At 39.1% G+C, this 19,071-nt stretch overlaps 1 protein-coding gene across 1 annotated transcript; it reads right to left on the bottom strand.

Moving 5' to 3' along the window:
- Window positions 1-583: 583 nt before the first annotated feature.
- LOC113449662 (olfactory receptor 2Z1-like) lies at window positions 584-17,683 on the bottom strand. The gene is made up of 3 exons (XM_026720769.2): window positions 16,772-17,683; window positions 3,839-4,314; window positions 584-701 (listed from the first exon to the last, which is right to left on the bottom strand). Exons 1-3 carry the CDS (start codon window positions 17,681-17,683, stop codon window positions 584-586), a joined length of 1,506 nt encoding a protein of 501 aa, XP_026576554.2.
- Window positions 17,684-19,071: the final 1,388 nt, after the last annotated feature.

Raw genomic sequence — 19,071 nt, 5'->3', positions numbered from 1 at the left:
TGGTGACCTAAAGTCTGCATTCTGAAAGGAAAAATTAAAAATTAAAGTGAACCATTGTTGCCTAGCATTCAGTCATATAAGCATTTGATCCTTCTTCAGATTTTTGGAAGTTGCTGTTTCTTCTGTTTTGACTTAGTTCTGTGTTCTTCTGATCTGTAGCATGAATGTCTGACCTATGTTTTCTTGGGTCTCCATAGCAAGCTCTGTGGCTTTAAATGCTTCTCTTCCATTGGATTCCAGACTTCCCTGTCATGTTGGATCCAGAAGATGGTGATCGGACATAGTGTTTGAAACATGACCTTTGATCTGCAGTAGCCCAAAGGATTCCAACTTGTTCTCTTAGCTCCCTTACCTCAAATATGTGCATGAAATCTCTGGGAAAACATGTTTGGAGTTGTGGAGTTGAGTACCTTCCACCATACTCACAGCATGCTCAATGTCATCTAAATCCCATGAAATAATAATATGTTTTAATATCTCTTAGATGTGATAGCTTCTATTATCATTAGATCATTATCATACTTATGCAGTAATTTGAAATTAAATTCAGAGAAAATAAAATGCTATTGAATCTGCAGCAAACTTAACTCAAGGACATAAATTTTTGCATAAGGCTGCCCTCTTCCTGAGAAAGCTGACCCATAATCTGGAGTTCTACTTGATCCTCAACTGTCATTAGATCCCAAGGGAGCAACTTGGGTCTAGAACACAATTTTGAACATAGAGTTACAGCATTCTTTCCTGAATTGGTTGGAGTTGGCAACATCAATCCATACCTTGGTCATGCTCTGATGCTGCAATGCGCATTATACGGGGCTGCTTAGAAGTGTACAGCAATAACAATATCACTTAGACTTATATACTGCTTCATAGTGCTTTACAGCCCTCTCTAAGGGTTTACAGAGTCAGCATGTTGCCTCCAACAATCTGGCTCCTCCTTTAACCTTGGAAGTCTGGAAGATTGAATCAATCTTGAGCCAGTCAGGATTGAACGCATGGCAATGTTCAGAGTTAGCCTACAATACCGCATTCTAACCACTATGCCACCACAGCTCTTCTTAGAAGTTACTTTATAGAAGTTACAACTGGTACAAATGCCTTTGCTTAGGTGCTCACATGAACCAAAGGTCAATATCCCATGACAACTATTATGAAAAATCTGGGCTGCCTGCCAGGGGCTTTCTAAATTTAATTTCAAATGTCAGGGTTAACTTTTAAAGCCATAAATGACTTTGGGCCTCATTATCTGCTTCTTCTGTAACCAAGCTTCTTCACAAGGAAGCTCCTTCTGAAGGTGCCTGCATATGGAATGACTCTGTCTCCTGCTCTTATGCTATGTCTTATGCTAGGCCCCAGTTTGTGCAAGTTGGAAGAAAAGTTACCAATGTCATCTGCCTGAGTACAGATTCTTCAAAGGGCTAAGTCTTGAGTCTGCTACTGTTTACCTTGATAACCCACGACCGCTGTGCCAAATCTGCTACGAATCATATTGTGAGCTATTTGGATGACATGGCAGTGGTGGGTCTTATCCAGCATGACAATGAAGATGCTTATAGGGAAGAGATGAAGACTGATGCAATAAAAGTAACCTGGTTTTAAATGTTAATAAAACAAAGGAAACCATTGTAGATTTTAGAAAGGGAAATGATGGCATGGTCATACTCCACTCAGTATCAAGAATGCAGCTGTAGAGGTGGTCAACAGTATTAAGTATCTGGGGGTGCAAATAACTAACAATCTGAACTGGTCTCTCCACACATCATCCTTAGTGAAGTGTGCAAACCAGCGTCTGCATTTTCTGCTTTGGATGAGGAAAGCACATCTTTCCCCTGTCCTGGCCGCTTTTTATAAAGGTACAATTGAGAGTGTTTTAGCAAACTGCAACACTGTTTGGTTTAGTGGAAGCAGTGCATCAGACAGAAAGTCCATACAGAGAGTGGTAAGGACAGCTGAGAAGATTATAGGAAGCTTCCTTCCTGTTATTCAGGATACCACTTATAAAAGCTATGTGCTTAGAGCTCGAAGCATTGTTAGAGATTCCATACACCCACTTCACGATCAGTTTCTTTTTTTTATAAAAGTTTTTTTTTTAAAGACAAACATTAACAAACACAAACATAGAACATCAACATAAAACCATCTTCCAAAATACAGCGTGTCGGTTGGTACATCTCTTTTTGCAATGTCATAATATCAACAGTCTTTGCCTTCCAAACATATATTCATATTACAAAAGTCAACTGTACATATTACATTGTATTATATTATATTATTATTATATCATTATTAGACTCAACTACAAGTTCACATAATTCTTATCCAGCAAATCTGAGTTTTAACAAATCTGAGAACATACAATTCATTTCATTATATTTAATTATATAATATCATTACATTATATTATTTTGCATATACCTTTCTTTTTTATAACATGTTTTACTTCTCTATTTTCTTATATAACCAATGATAAAATAAGTCCCAAATTTTGTAATTTTCTTTATCTTAGAATAGAATAGAATACTTTATTGGCCAAGTGTGATTGGACACACAAGGAATTTGTCTTGGTGTAAATACTCTCAGTATACATAAAAGAAAAGATAAAAGGAAACAGTCAATATAAATCGTAAGTATACAAGTGACAAAGTTACAGTCATATAGTCACAAGTGGGAGGGGATGGGTGATAAGGACTGATGACAAGATTTACAGTAGAGCAGATTTTGCAATAGTTGAACAGGGTTGAGGGAATTATTTGTTTAGCAGAGTGATGGCTTTTGGGAAAAAACTGTTCTTGTGTCTAGTTGTTCTGGTGTGCAGTGCTCTATAGCATCGTTTTGAGGGAAGGATTTGAAATAGTTTATGTCCGGGATGTGAGGGGTCTGTAAACATTTTCACAGCCCTCTTTTTTTTAAAAAAAAAAAAGTTTTACTAATTTTGACAACAAACAAAAACACATAAAACATAAAAACAACATCCTTTCCTTCATGAGTTTACAGACAGTGTATCGGTTGGTTTACCACTTTTTTTGTGCATCCATTTCATAGTCTCCATTGTAATTATATTACATAATAGCTCATATTATCAATCAACAATTATATAGCCTAATATCATTATTAAACAATCATTTGACTATAATTTCGTTAATTCATACTTAACGAGATATCTATAGTTTACTTAATTTATTTTATAACAAATCATAAAGTCATACCAAGTCTATCTTAATAGAATTTTATAAAGATAGTATCAAATAAAAAAAGGAAATATGTATTCATTATTCCCTAAAGTTCTAAATATTCTATTGTTATATTTTATTATCTAGCCATTGATAGAAAAGGTCCCAAACTTCATAGAATTGTTTATCTTCTTGTTCTCTAATTTCAAATGTCAATCTACTCATTTCAGCACATTCCAATATTTTCTTAATAATTTCTTCCTGTGATGGTATTTTCTCATTCTTCCAATTTTTAGCAAATACAATCCTAGGCGCTGTTAATACACTTACAATCAAATATTTCAAATTTTTATTGTATGTATTAGGTAAGTGTTGTAGAGCGGCGGAGACATGAGACTGAAGCCAGAGCGAACGTTTTAAGGCTTTATTCAGCTGAATAAAGGGTTGCCGCGTCTGCCTGGCTAACACGGCAGATCAGCTGGCGGCAACAGCTGATGCCGTCTGACAGCTCCCTTTTATAGCCGGCTGTCAGACGGCTCAGCCAATGGGAGCGGTCGGCGCTCCCGCTTGAACGACAGACCTGGTTGGGGACTCCAACCAGTCCTATAGACACAACACTCCTTTCCCCCGGCCAGGAGCATGCGTAGTCCCGCAAGTATGTTGGTTGCCTGCGATGGCGGCTGGACCGCCGCAGCTCAGGCAGGTTGCTGGCTGGAACAAAGTCCTCAGTCCCCGGGAGCGTTTCAGAGGCCGTTGGCGAGCGTGCTCGGTCGGCGTGGTCCATCTGTAGGTTGGGTAAGCCTTCCTGCTCGGTCTGTCTTTGGCGCGTCGTTTGGTCGGGGCGGTAGACCGGGGCCTGTTGGAAACTTTCATTGTCGGAGGGGCACGTCGGACCCTGCAGGGAACTCTCGGCTGGGTAGGCTGGGCCTTGCAGGGGGGTCTCGTCGTCGTCATGGTAGAGCGGGTCCTGCAGGGAGTCTTTGGTGCTGGATGGCTGGGCTGGGTAGACCGGGTCGCTTGGTTGGTTAAGGAACCCCTCAGCTGCACCTCTCCATCGCCTCCTTAGCTGATCCACATGTCTGCGCCACAGGCGTCCATCTTCCAAGAGGACTCTGTAAGATCTTGGCCCTGCAATTGACACAACCTGCCCAGGTACCCACAGAGGGTCCCCTGCATAATTCCTGGCATAGACCAGGTCACGCAGGGCGAAATCCCTGACCAAGCTGTCAGATCCAATAGGGGTATCTGGGCAGTAATGGGGGTGCAGCCTGTCCAGGGTGGTCCTAAGGCGTCTCCCCATTAAAAGTTCTGCAGGAGATTTATTTGTGGTGGTGCATGGGGTTGTGTGTTGGCTAAGAAGGTATCGTGACAGTTTGGAGTGCCAGTTTTCCTGGCCAAACCTAGCAAGTGCCTCTTTTACTGACCTGACTGCCCTCTCCGCCATCCCGTTGCTAGCTGGGTGAAAAGGGGCTGTGAGGATGTGTCTGATACCCAAGTTGGCAATGAACATGCTAAACTCACAAGATGTGAACTGGGGGCCATTGTCAGACACCAGCGTGTCGGGGAGCCCATGGGTAACAAACAAACGAGTCAGGGCCTTAACAATTGCTTGAGTGGTTGTTGAAGGTAGTAGGGCCAAGTCTATCCACTTGGAATATGAGTCTACTACAACCAAGAAGGTCCTTCCATGTACTGGCCCAGCCAGGTCAATGTGCAGGCGAGACCAAGGTCCCCCAGCACTTTCCCACCTAGTAGGAGCAGCTGCTGGTGGGGCGGGTCTGGTTGCTTGGCAAGGTTGGCACGAGCTAACCCAGGTGGAGATTTGGGCATCCATGCCTGGCCATCAAACGTAGCTGCGGGCCAGGGCCTTCATCCTTACGATGCCTGGATGGCCCTCGTGAAGGACCTTTAGAATGGGAACACGGAGAGTGGCTGGAATGACCACCCTTGTCCCCCACAACAGACAACCCTGTAGGTTTGACAATTCCTGCTTGCGTATCTTGTAAGGAGTGAAGTCAGGAGTGTACTGTGTTTCCGGCCACCCCCTTCCCACCCAGTCCAGAACCTGGGCAATTACCCTGTCTTTTTTTGAGTGCGTTGCAATGTCTTCAGCTGTAACAGGCAGTTTAAGTTCATTTATTTCAAAGATGGAATGGATAGGTGCTGGGTCTTCGACTGGAACAGGTAGGAGGCAGCGACTAAGGGCATCAGCATGACTTAAGTTTTTTCCAGGGCGATGCACCAATTTAAACGAGTAAGCGGCTAGGAACAAGGTCCACCTGGTCATTCTAGGTGATAGTACCTGTGGGGTTTGTTTGTCCCCTGACAAAAGCCCCAGAAGTGGTTTATGGTCAGTTATGAGTTCAAAATGGTGCCCAAATAGGAATTCGTGAAACTTTTTTACTGCAGCCACTGCAGCCAAGGCCTCCTTATCTATTTGGCTGTAGTTTCTTTCTGCAGCAGAGAAAGTCCTAGAGAAGAAGGCAATTGGTGCCTCAGAACCATTTGGGAGCCTGTGGCTTAGGACTGCCCCAATACCAAAAGGGGATGCATCAGCTGCCAGGACCAGGGGAAGTTGTTGATTAAATTGGATTAAAACTGCATCAGATGTAAGTAAGGATTTGACTGAGTTGAAAGCTTGGGCTTCCCTTGGTCCCCAATGCCAAGGGGATTCTTTGTCTAACAGTCTGTGTAAGGGCTCTGCAATGGATGCTTTATGAGGAAGAAATGAAGCGTAAAAGTTCAATAGCCCCAGGAAGGCTTGGAGCTCCGTCTTGTTGGTTGGTGTGGGTGCCTCGTGGATAGCCCTGACCTTTGATTCGATTGGGTGAATGCCAGAGGCATCAATCCTATACCCCAGAAAGTCCACTTGCTTAAGTGGCGATGGTGCACTTCTCACGTTTGAGTTTGAGGCCATGCTGCTTAAACCTGTCTAGGACTGCTCTGACCCTTTGTATGAGCTGAGTCCTGTTAAGGGCTGAAACTAAAATGTCATCAAAGTACGGGACAACCCCTGGGAGACCTTGGAGAATCCTTTCCATAAGGGACTGGAAAATACCTGGGGCTACACTAACACCAAATTGAAGGTGTTTGCATTTAAACGCCCCCCTATGAGTGACTATGGTTTGAAGCTCAGCTGTCTGATCATCAACAGGGAACTGCTCGTATGCCTGGGACATGTCTAATTTTGCAAAGATGGTGCCAGGTTCGAAAGAGTGTAATAAGTGTTGGATCACAGGGACAGGGTATGCGCTGACCTGCAGATAACGATTGAGGGTGGTCTTGTAGTCAGCGCAGATTCTCACGCTGCCATCTTTCTTGAGTGGGGTGACTATGGGGGTCTCCCATTTTGCAAAATCAGTTGGCTCTAAGACCCCTTGCTTAAGTAGCTTATCTAATTCCAGATCTAGCTTTGGGCGGATGGCAAAGGGAACTCTGCGTGGCTTGAGGCGAAGGGGAATTGCCTGGGGGTCTACAGTGAAGGAGATGGGGGTGCCAGAATAACAGCCCAACTCGCTGCTAAAAACATCAGGATAGTCTTTAAATAGGGTGTCTACGTCTGAGGTTGAGACAGCATGGATCCCAGTTATGCTAAGGCCGAGGTAGGGGAACCAATCTAGTCCCAGCAGACTTGGGAGGGCACCATTAACAACCACCAAAGGCAAATGGCCTTTAAAACCTTGGAACTGAACTAAAAACTTGCCTTTCCCGAGGACAGGAATGTTCTTGCCCTGGTAGTCTCGCAGGGACAGGTGGCACTTCTGTAGCTTCTTTTTTGACAGCCTTGGGTGGATCTTCTTCAGGGTCTCCTAGGAGATGATTGAAAGCGCAGATCCTGTGTCCACCTCCATCCTGCAAGGCTTACCTTCTAGGAAAACAAAAATACTTATTTTATTAGGGGTTCTGGAAATGTGATCTGCGTGGTAGCAAGTATAACAGTCCTCCACTTGCCTTTGAAAATTAGCAGTAGGTTGAGGTTTCTGAGGGAAGGTTCGCCCTGCTAGGCAGACCCTAGCTAGGTGGCCTTTTTTTTGACAGTTTAAACAAATTGCATTCCTGAACCTGCAGGATGCTCTAGTGTGGGAACCTCCACAGCCTGGGCAAAAAGGAGGCTGTTTGGGGGTGAAGTTGTTTCTTTGCCCTACTCCTTCTTGTGAAGGTTTTAGTTGCCTGAGGCGGTTTATGTCTGTAGTGCCTATGGGATCTTCTTCAAGGGAGACTTCTTCAGAGTGAATAGTGGTGCTGCTGGGTCTAATAGGAGCCCCTTGTATTTCTGCTGCTGATTGAGCAGAGAGTTCAGCAGCTTGAGCTTCCTCTATAGCTAAAGCTAACGTTAAGTCCTTTTTGGCTAGTAAGCGTCTTTGAAGCCTGAGGTCCCTAACTCCACAGACAATCTGATCTAGTAGCATGTCTTCCAGATAGTCTCTGAATCCACACTGTAAGGCAGCTGATCTCAGAGCTGCCATATACTCACTAATTGACTCCCCCTCAGTCTGCTTCCTAGTTCTGAAGGCATGTCTTCTAGCTATCTGGGAGGGCTTAGGTGAGTAGTGATTGGTAAGAACCTCTAGGAGTTCTTCCCAAGAGAGATTCCTGACAGAGCGAGGGGCGACTAGTGCTGTAGCGGTGTCAAAAACCGCAGCCCCACAGTAACTAAGGAAGAAGGCTTTTTTCCTGAGCTCAGCAGCGTCTGTTAGACCGATAGCATCAAGGAAGTAGATGAATCGGTTTCTGTATGATTCCCACGTTTCCTCGGCTGGCTTGAAGGGTGGGAATGTCGGGTTGGTATTCATCTTGAGGCGGCAGGCTTGTCACCTCAGCAGCTGTGACTTTGAAAAAAAAAACCCGCGCTCTTAAAAGAGCGTTTGCGGCTGCGCCTGTCAGGCGGCGTCTGTCTCCTCGGCTTGAGGAGGCTTTTAAACTTCGCGCTCTTGGTGAGCGCCAGCGGCAGCGGCTTCAGCGCCCGTGACTTTGCTCTTTTTGTAGTGACCAGCTCTTCGCAACGAACGTCTGGTAGCCTCTTATTGGTATCCCGCCCTCGTCGCCAGTGTTGTAGAGCGGCGGAGACACGAGACTGAAGCCAGAGCGAACGTTTTAAGGCTTTATTCAGCTGAATAAAGGGTTGCCGCGTCTGCCTGGCTAACACGGCAGATCAGCTGGCGGCAACAGCTGATGCCGTCTGACAGCTCCCTTTTATAGCCGGCTGTCAGACGGCTCAGCCAATGGGAGCGGTCGGCGCTCCCGCTTGAACGACGGACCTGGTTGGGGACTCCAACCAGTCCTATAGACACAACAGTAAGATTCTCAATAAAAAAATCTCTGGCTTTAAATCTATATGTTTCTTTGTCATTTTTCCCAACCATATGCGAATTTTAGTCCAATATTTTCTAGCATCCTCACAAGTCCACCACATATGGTAATATGAACCAAGTATCTGATGACATTTCCAGCACTTGTCAGATTTATTCTTGAACATTCTTGCTATTCTTGTTGGGGGAAAATGCCACCTGTAAAACATCTTATACAGATTTTCTTTATATGCTGTTGACATTGTCATTTTATAATTTTGAGACCACAATTTTTGCCATTTCTCTAAGTCAATCCCATATCCAAAATTCTTCCCCCAAGCAATCATAGTTTCTTTAACTTGTTCTTCCTCTAGTTTAATTTCCAGTAAATAACCATATAATTTTTGATCACTTTTTCATCAGTACCTGTCAAAATCTTATCTAAATCAGTCAATTTATCATAAAATCCCTCTGCTTTAGAATCTTTGACATACCTTGAGTGTATTTGCGCATATGAAAACCAACTGATCTTTATACCTAGTTCTTCTAAATTTTGCATCGTTTTACGTTCACCCTTTTCATCCAATATTTCCCCATATCTAACTGTTTGTTCCTTCTTATATGTTATAGGATAAGAAAAAGCTTCAATAGTTGATAACCAAATTGGGATTTTCAAATAACATTGTCTCTTAATTTTCTCCCAGTTTAACCATAAAGACTCCCGTATATAATGCCTTCTAAAATAGCCCTGCGATTTAGTTCCCTTATACCACAGAAAAGCATGCCAGACCAGTAATAGATCATGTCCTTCTAATGTCAACAATCTAGTCTTTCTTAATGTTATCCATTCTTTGGCCCACATCAAGTTTGCAGCTTGATAATACAACTCCCAATTAGAAAGGCCAAATCCTCCTCTAGTTCTAGCATCTTGTAAAAGTTTTAATTTTATTCTCGCTTTCTTACCTTGCCATATATACTTCAACACAATTTTATTTAAATCTTCAAAATAATCTTTGCCAAGCCTAATTGGTATTGTTTGGAACAGATATAAAATTCTAGGCAAAATATTCATCTTGATTGTTGAAATTCTGCCTATCAATGACAGTTGTAGGTTTTCCCATTTCTTCAGATCAAATGCTATCTGCTGTTTGAGTTTAATATAATTATTCTCTTTCAATGTAGTGCATCTTGGTGTCAAATATATCCCCAAATACTTAACCTTATTCATGACTTGAATTTTCAATAGGTCTGCTAGTTCTTCTCTCTGTCTTAATAATATGTTCTTTGTCAGGATCTTTGTCTTTATTTATTTTCAAACCAGCCATCTCACCATATATCTCTATCTTTTCCAATAATTTTAAAGCTGTCTCTAGAGGATCTTCCAGAATGAAACCAAATCATCCGCAAAGGCTTGCAGTTTAAATTCCTCCTTTTTAATTTTCATTCCTTTTATATTTTGGTCCTCTCTAATATTTCTATTCAACACTTTCAGAGTCAATACAAATAGCAAAGGTGATAATGGGCATCCTTGTCTTGTGCTTTTTCTTATGTTAATAGAGTCTGTAAGTTCTCCCTCTATCATTACTTTTGCCATTTGCTTATAATATATGGCTTCTATTGCTTGAACGAATTTTCTGGCAAAACCGATCTGTTCCAGTAGTAGTAACATAAATCTCCAATTCATGTTATCAAATGCCTTTTGGGCATCTAGGAATGTCAAAGCCATTTGTTTTTCAGGGTGCGCCTCATAATATTCCAGAGTGTCCAGAATTACCCTCATATTGTCTTTAATTTGTCTCTTTGGCAGGAATCCATTCTGATCAGGATGAATAAAATTATTTAAGTATCTTTTAAGCCTTTCTGCCAAAATTGAAGCAAAAATTTTATAATCTGCATTCAATAAAGAAATAGGTCTATAGTTCTTGATTTGTAATAGATCGGCCCCTTCTTTTGGAATTAGTGTAATGTAAGCTTCTAACCATGTTTTAGGTATCTTCTTATTTGACATAACTTCATTCATGACTTCTAGTAATGGAATGCTCAACGATTCTTGTAATGTTTTATAAAATTCTGCCAGTAGCCCATCTGGACCTGGTGCTTTTCCATTATTCTGTCTGTTAAGTGCTTCAGTTAGTTCCATCATTGTTATAGTACTTTCTAACATTTTTTCAGTCTCATCAGGTATCTTAGGTAGGTTAGCATTTTGTAAATACTGTTTAATTTTTTCCTCATCAATATCCTCTTGTTTATATAGTTGTCCATAAATGTCTCAGATAATTGCCTTTTTCTCCTTATTACCATAGCACATTTGGCCTTGATCGTCTATCAACTGTAATATTTTCCTTGATTCTTTCTCCTTTCTCAGTCTGTATGCTAACCATCTACCTGGCCTATTTGCATCTTCAAAATAGTTCTGTTTAGCACTTCTAATTTTTTGTGCCAGTTCTTCTTTCTCTATCTGACCCATTTTATGTTTAATTATGTCCATTTTAAGTTTAATATCTTTTTTCTGTGGCATTTTCTGTAATTCTTTTTCCAATTTTTTGTGATCATCTTCTAAAGCTTTAATAGTTTGCCTCTTCCTAATATTCTTTTTCTTTGTATAGTCTATTATTAATCCACTCGCAAAAATTCTTCATTGTATCCCAAACATTCTGTATTGAAGTATCTTCTTTTTTATTTTCACTAAAGAAGAAGGCCAATTCTTTCTCCATCCATTGTGTGAAGTCTTTTTCCTTTAAAATAGTATTATTTAATCTCCATCTAGATCTTCTTTTTTGTCCTTTCCATTTAATTGACATTGGATTATCATCTGCCCATATACTTGTTTCAATATTTATTTCTTGAATATTAGATATTAATTCTGTTGAGGTCCAAATCATATCCATTCTGGACCATGATAAATGTCTGTTTGAGTAAAAAGTATATTGTTGAATTTTAGCATTTCTTTCTCTCCATATATCTTTTAAGTTTAATTCATCTGTCATTTTGAAAAAGGATTTAGGGAGAGTCTTTCTATTTTGTCTTGTTGCTGTTGCTGTATAGTCCAGTTTATTCTCTACAATTCCATTGAAATCTCCCATCATAACTATATTAATATAGTCCAGTCCTGTTATTTTCAAATGTAATTTTTTATAAAATTCTTCTTGTTTATCATTCAGGGCATAAATTGCAACCAGGAGTGTTTTTGTATTATTGTCCACTATTTCAACCATACTCTTCCCTGTTCATCAGTATGAATCAGTTTTGCTGGAATAGTTTCTTTGATATATAAAACCACTCATGTTTTCTTACAGTGGGTCAGAGAAGTAAATATTTTCCCTAATTTTGGTCGTGCCAGTAATCGTTCATGTTGTTTTTTAATATGTACTTCTTGTAAGCAAATTATATGAAATTTTAACTTCTCTAATTTGTGAAAGGTTTTTCTTCTTTTGGTAGGTGAGTTCAGTCCATTTATATTCATAGAAATCAATTTTTTTTCCTCCATGATTATGCTTTGTATTTAAGTCTACCAGCTCTTGTAGATCTTACTTCACGTTGTTCTTTGGTCTCCACTTGTCCACCTACTGTGCCTTCTTCTTTTCCCATCCCCATTTGGTCCTCTCGAGATTCAGTTGTGATGATCTCTTTTTCTGTCTCTATTTCTCTTTTTTCAAAAAATTCATTGTAAAATATTTCTGCTTTCTCAATTGAGTCAATTCTGTGTCTCTGTTCTTGCCATGTAAACATTAATCCTTCTGGAATCAGCCATCTATAATTCACCTCTTTTTTCAATAACATTTTAGTCAGGAATAGATATACTCTTCTCATCTCTCTCACTTTTCTGGGTACTTGTTTTAAGACCACAATCTCATTGTCTTTATATTTCAACGTCTTCTCTCTTGCCACTTGTAGTATTTGTGTTTTAATAGTTTTTTTTTTTTTTTTTGTAAATCTGACGTGAACCTCTCTTGGTAGATTGTTCCTCATTGCATATCTTGTGAATACTTGGTATATCTCATCTACTCCATCCATCATCTTTTCCTGTTATTCCCAGAGCTCCAGCCAGGATTTCTATCATTATTGCAGCCAAATTTTGTCCTTTTTCTTCCTCTATATTTTGAAATCTGAGATAGAATTCTGACCTGTCCATCTCCCACTTCAACATCCCGCTTTTGTCTTTTTCAACCATTGTTAATCTGCTATCAATATTTCCAATTGTCTTGTCTCTTTGCTTATCTTTCTCTTCAATTTTTTTGGAGTCTCTCATCATATTTCATCATCATTTGTTGAATATTTTCAATTTTTTCATTGGTCTTCCCAATTCTTTGTTCAATACTCTCTGTTCTTTGTTCAATATTCTCAGCTCTTTATTCAATGCTTTCTATTTTCTTTTCAATAATATCCGATTTCGTTTTAAGTTCTTGAATTCCTTGCATAATCATCTTTAAATCCACTTGTCCTTTATCTTGCTTCAACATTATCTGGGTTAAACATTGTCCTCCAGCAGTTGGTGAAGCAGGAGCAGAAGTTGAAATGCCAGAAGGTATGGATTTCTTACTCATTTAGGTAACTCAGGGTCTTCAAGCTCTTTTAATCCAATTAGTAGAATAGTCAATTATAATCCAATTAGGAAAAAAGAAAAAGAATAAAAATAAGAAAAAGACAATAATGAAAAAAGCCCAAAATTAAAAAGAAAAGGTTCTTCAGGTTCTTCTAGACCTTAATCCTATTGTGAGATAGTCAATATGATTCAAAATAAAAATTAAAAATGAAGAGAAAAAGAATAAAACCCAATAGTATTAAAAAAAATAGTAAGAAGAAAAAAAGAATTCTTCAGGTTCTTCACACCTTAATCCAATTGGAAAATCTCAAAAATAAAAAATAGCCATAAAAATGGATCAAAAATGAAAATGGAAAAGGCAAAAATCCCAATAAGAAAAAGAAAAAGCTATTCTGAGGCTTTCCCTTTACAAAGAAAAAAAATAAATGAATAAAAAATAAATATACAATTATTACAGAATACTATGGGATTGAAGAGGAGGGATAAGATAGCTAAGAAAAAATAAAAAAGAGCACACTGCGTTTTATTTAATTGTCCAAGGCTCTTATTATGGCTTCTCCACAAATTTCAAAGCCAAGTTTCAAATATTCAATTGTTGATAGAAGTTCCAAAGAACATCTGCCAAAACATTCTCCAGTGTTCTTCCCTCTATTTTATCAAGTTCCAGTGTCCTTGAGAAAGAGTTTTTCACAATTCTCACAGCTTCCAATAAAGTATTTTTCAAGCCTCTAGTTGGCAGTGTTACAAAGTTTCTTTAATCCACTCCCCCTTCTTTCCCAGAAAAAGCATAATAGAAAAAGAAGATATATATGTATATATATATATATATATAAAATTACTAAAGGGAGCCTCTATTCTAAAAAATATAAACAATCAAAAAGGAGAAAAAGAATAGGTAGATATAAGTGAAAAAACCAGTCCAGTTAACAATTGCTAAATCGCGATAGAAGTTCAGTAAAAAGGAAAGTAAAAGTAAAAAGCCAAGCCTCACTTTGACATTTCTCTTTAAAAAATCACCGCTAAATCAGTTTTGTCAAGAATCTTACAGATTTCTTCTCCTTCTTAGGGTGTCCTTAAGTCCCAAATATTAATAATAAAAAAAAAGTCCTCACCAACCGATACACTTTCTCCTTCAATCTCTTCCTTCCGGAGCTGTCCCAGCTTCAGCAGCTTAATGGCTGCCTCTCCGCCGATGGTAAAAGGGCTTCTCCTGGATCAACCAGGGACTTTGTGATGTCCCTGGGATCAACAGAATGCGCCCCTTGCTATCACCGTCTCTATGGGACGGTTTAGGTCTGTAGGGACCGACCAGGGGCGAAGATATCAGCTGCGATCTCGGAGCCCCAAGTTTGCAGCTGTATCGCGGCAACGTGACTCCGCCTTCTCCCCATCAGCCCTCTTTTTGACACATGCAGTATACAGGTCCTCGATTGAAGGCAGGTGGGTAGTAATTGTTTTATCTGCAGTCCTAATTATCCTCTGAAGTCTATGTCTGTCGTGTTGGGTTGCAGAACGAAACCAGACATTTATAGAGGTGCAGATGATAGACTCAATCATTCCTCCGTATCTTCCTGCTCTCTAATTGCTAGTGTCCATTTATTCATTTCTGCACATTCCATCATTTTCTTAATCACTTCTTCTATTGGAATTTTTTCAATTTTTCAATTTCATGTTCTTGCTACTGCTGTACAATATTTAGGTCTTCTGGTAGATTTTAAATCGGAAGGGTAGCCCTAGCCCTTAGAGTTATATACCTCTTCACAATGCTTTTAGAGCCCTTTCTAAGCGGTTTACAGAGTCAGCCTATGGCCCCCAACAATCTGGGTTCTCATTTTACTGACCTCTGAAGGATGGGAGGCTGAGTCAACCTTGAGCCTGGTGAGATTTGAACTGCCAAACTGCTGGCAGCCAGTGATCAGCAGAAGTAGCCTGCAGTACTGCACTCTAACCACTGTGCCACCATGGCTCATAGGGTGCTTTTAATTGTTAAGCAAATTGACTTAGTTGCAAGCTGGCTAGAGAAATAAGATGAAATATAAATGATTCCCATGGACATCCTTTCACTCTAATATTTTATCATAAGTGAAGTTCTGCCATACTGCTAATCTCACATTGTGTGTCATCTCTAAGGCATTCCTGCATGTCTTCTTTCCAATATTTCAGACTCCTATCCAAGGAAAGTGACAGAGATAGTAAAGAATGATAAATAGCATGGTTGTCATCGTAACAAATAACAAAATATCTGTCGTTATATGTATTTATATATTGATATCTATTTATACATACAAAGAATATATATCATTTTTTTAAAAATCATGCTTCAAATCAAAAAGCAAAATTCCATCCATCTATTCATATTAGAATAGTGCCTTCAGTAATGAATGAAAATACTGAGCCATTTTCTCATTACAGAACTGTTCAATGAAGATAATATTAAATTAGAGCAAAGACATGCAAAAAATAAAAGACCGAGTATAGGAATTCTTTGCAGTGTCACAGACTTAAGAAGAAATATGGATGGAGTTGGAAGCAAAGATGCTGTATTTCTTCCCTTAGGACTTTATTCCACTGCTGAACTGAAGTGCTACCCAAGCATTGTCTACCAAAAACAATACAATAACCTCTTTCCCCATATGCTGTCTCCAGGGCCTCTTTTTCATATCTCTGATTTCCATCCAAGGGAAAGGGAGACAAATCTTCACAAATTTTGAATACTGTACTTGGACAATTTAGAATAATATGGAAAATAAGGCTGTTATGAAGCTGATTTTTCATAGAAGGCTACCTCAGTCTGTACACCGGCACTGATCTTAGCCTTCCCCTCTGACTGCCAATCTCTCAGAAATGGTAGTCATAATGTTATGCTTCCCTGTCTCTATCACTATCACTCCAACTCCAAACATAGTGTATGTATGTATATATTTATTTATTTATTATTTATTTTGATTTGTCAATCGCTTACAAGATAATAGGTGTAAGTATATACATAGTTATAAATACATGAAATGGGTACATATAAGAAAAATAAAAGAAACAATAGGACAGGGACTGTCGGCACATTGATGCGCTTATGCACGCCCCCTACATGTAGCAATCAGAGACCAGTGTCTTATGGCTTCACTCTACAAGACTAGTTCAAATGAAGATGAACAGCCTCCAGAGTACCTCTCTTAGATGATCTGCTTCATGTTATCCAACCATTTCATTCTTCACACTTATTTATCACACACCAATCCACTCCCTGTCTCTTCTAAAATACTTTCACCTATAACTGAAACTTCTTCAGTCCACCAGCTCACACAAGAAAACTTCTCAGCTGCATGTTATTAACTTTACCTCTTACACACAAAGGATGGATGGAAGGAAGGAAGGAAGGAAGGAAGGAAGGAAGGAAGGAAGGAAGGAAGGAAGGAAGGAAGGAAGGAAGGAAGAAAGAGTTAGGGAAAATAAGCAAGCAAATTTAAGGTTCCATAGAGAAAAAATATCAAGGTTGTGGAATTATTTTGGTGTGGTAATGGCAGGTGGAGAAGGGTCCATTGTATCCCATGCTATATGCCGGCCTGTGATCAAATGATTCTGTGATTTTAATACCAGGCATTTCCTTTCTTTCCTCGGCCATCACCTTTGTTAGCAAGGTGTTTTTATTTTCATTATTGTGAATAAAATTGACAGACATCTTTTTTATCTATTTCTGTAATTTTAAAAGAAGGACATTAACCAAAACAAAACAAAACATTTCAGCTCTTTTATTAATAGGATGGATGCCTTACAAGGAGTTTTTGTAGAGCTGCTATAACATCTCTGTTCCGTAAGCTATAGATAAAAGGGTTCAGCATTGGAGGGACAACTGTGATGCAGATCGAATAAATCATGGACTTATGGGCTGAGTAAGAAGACATAGGAGTACTGTATGTCAAGATGCTTGCTCCATAGAAGATGCTCACTACACATAAATGGGACACGCAGGTGCCCAATGCTTTGTGCCTTCCCTCAGTTGAGTGCATGTTCAAAATCTGCACAAGAATGGCTATATATGAGAAGATAATCACTAAGATGGGCAAGAGAATTATCAACACATTGTCAATGTATATTACTTTTTCAAATACAGATGTATCAGCACATGTTAGTTTCAACAAAGCTGGGAATTCACAGACAAAATGATCAATTATGTTTGACCTACAGTAAGGAATAGATTGTACATAAATTGCTATGACCATAATGATAAGCGATGAAGAAGACCAGATTCCTGCACTCATGAGGAGGCAGATGGTTCTCCTCATAAGAACTGGGTACCTCAAGGGTCTGCAGATGGCCATGTATCTGTCATATGACATGACAGTCAAAAGGAAACATTCTGAGGTCCCCATGGTCAGAGTTAAAAAAATCTGTGCTACGCAGCCTCCCAGTGAAATAGTGGTTCTTTGAGTTAAAAAAATGATTGACATTTTAGGGACCACAATGAGGATTTGGCTCATATCCACACAGGACAGTTGGCTCAGGAAGAAGTACATGGGAGTATGAAGTGAGGAGTCTATCTGGATTAGAAAGAGAAGGAGGGAGTTTCCCATCAGAGCAATAAGACTCATAAACAGAACAACGACAAAGAAAACAGTGGGAGCTTTCAGGTGACTAAGTCCAATAAGATGAAATTCTGTCCATGAAGTTACATTCTCATTTCCCATGGTGCCTTTGTTTGGCTGGATTCGTGCTCAAGACTGAAAGATAAAGTTTACAAGAGTATAAGTCACTGAAATACCAGTAAAATAACTGAGGTAAAATGTAATCAGAAATATTACACATATTTCAGGTTTTTTTTGGTGCTAATAGAGATGTGGTTTCCAGTATATCTCTTACATTACCCACTATGAATAGTTCTGATAATAGTTTTTTTTTTAAAAAGTTCATTTCAGCGGAAGGGATCCTGGTGTTCAGAGTTACTTTCATTTAAATGAGCCATTGCAAAAATCTTTGAATTGGATGGTTTTGAAACATTTAAGATGATCTACTTTCTACCACACTTGCCTAGCTTGACAACTGTGCTCACAATAAAACATTTTGAACAAAGAGCTGATATGTTATGTGGCTAGAATATTTGAATGGGTTTTAGAAATACCAATAAAGGAGAATATTTGTAACCCAGGGTCGAAATGAGGGACCCTTTACTTACACTGATGATATTACTAGTTTGGATAATGAAACGTCTGCAAGAAAACAACCAGGCTCAGAAAGCACCAAGGACCTTTGTTTAGAAGTGCTCTGTTCAATCCCCTTTTCAGCTTTGAACTCACTGAGTAATATTAGGCCAGACTCAATCTTTCAGTCCCAACTATCAAGCAGGATTTTTCTTCAAAGCATAATGCATAATGTCTTAATGGAAAGGTAGCATGTTCGTGAAATCATCAATAGAAATACAACCAATGAAACTTGCCTATGAAAGATGTCTGGATCAAGGTTTGCTTTGTTCATTTAGAGGCAGAAATAAAAACCATTACAATAAAGCCAAATTTAAATCTATATCCTGTATAGTTATTTTCAGTAAATAAAGTATTGCTAAATGCTGTCTAATTGAAAGCAGCATAACTGCCAACAGTTGGCTAGATTGTGACTTCTGCTAGCAAAATAATTTTCAGTGGCTTAACTAGAATATGATTCCTTTTTTTATAAACACTAATTTTTAAAAACGAACTGACTTATTATAGGAAAGTTAGAAAGCTTCTTAATGGGAAATACAGGCAGAACTATATTGCCCACTCCACTTTTACATCTACCATAAAAACAACATACTTGACTTAAAAAACAAAACACACATATACACACAGCTCATACCTTCATACGTCCATGCATTAAGAGGAAGAGAATTGTTTGGCTCTTAAAGAGAGTTAAGATCTCAGTTATTTTAAGTTTTATGCTAATAAAACAATGTTGTCACTCATCAGTCATAACTTTTTCATCCTGGAGTATGTTGATTTGTAGAAAAAGACTGGTATCAGATTAACAAAATATCTGCCATAAGTCATTCTGGTTTATAAAAACAATCCAACTCTTAGAAACAATAAGCTCTCGGTATTTC

This window comes from Pseudonaja textilis, chromosome 2 (genome assembly GCF_049901715.1).
Source record: "Pseudonaja textilis isolate UNSWEBS1 chromosome 2, rPseTex1.2, whole genome shotgun sequence".
NCBI classification, from domain to species: Eukaryota; Metazoa; Chordata; class Lepidosauria; order Squamata; family Elapidae; genus Pseudonaja; species Pseudonaja textilis.
This window is presented reverse-complemented; position numbering and strand designations above follow the sequence as displayed.

Coding starts and splice junctions, on each gene's coding strand:
- LOC113449662 (XM_026720769.2), bottom strand. CDS start 17,683: ATGGGAAATGAGAATGTAACTTCATGGACAGAATTTCATCTTATTGGA. Junction 4,315..16,771: donor CAGCTCTACAAAAACTCCTT/GTAAGGCATCCA, acceptor GTACCTGGGCAG/GTTGTGTCAATTGCAGGGCC. Junction 702..3,838: donor CGGTCCAGCCGCCATCGCAG/GCAACCAACATA, acceptor ATTGTGTTCTAG/ACCCAAGTTGCTCCCTTGGG.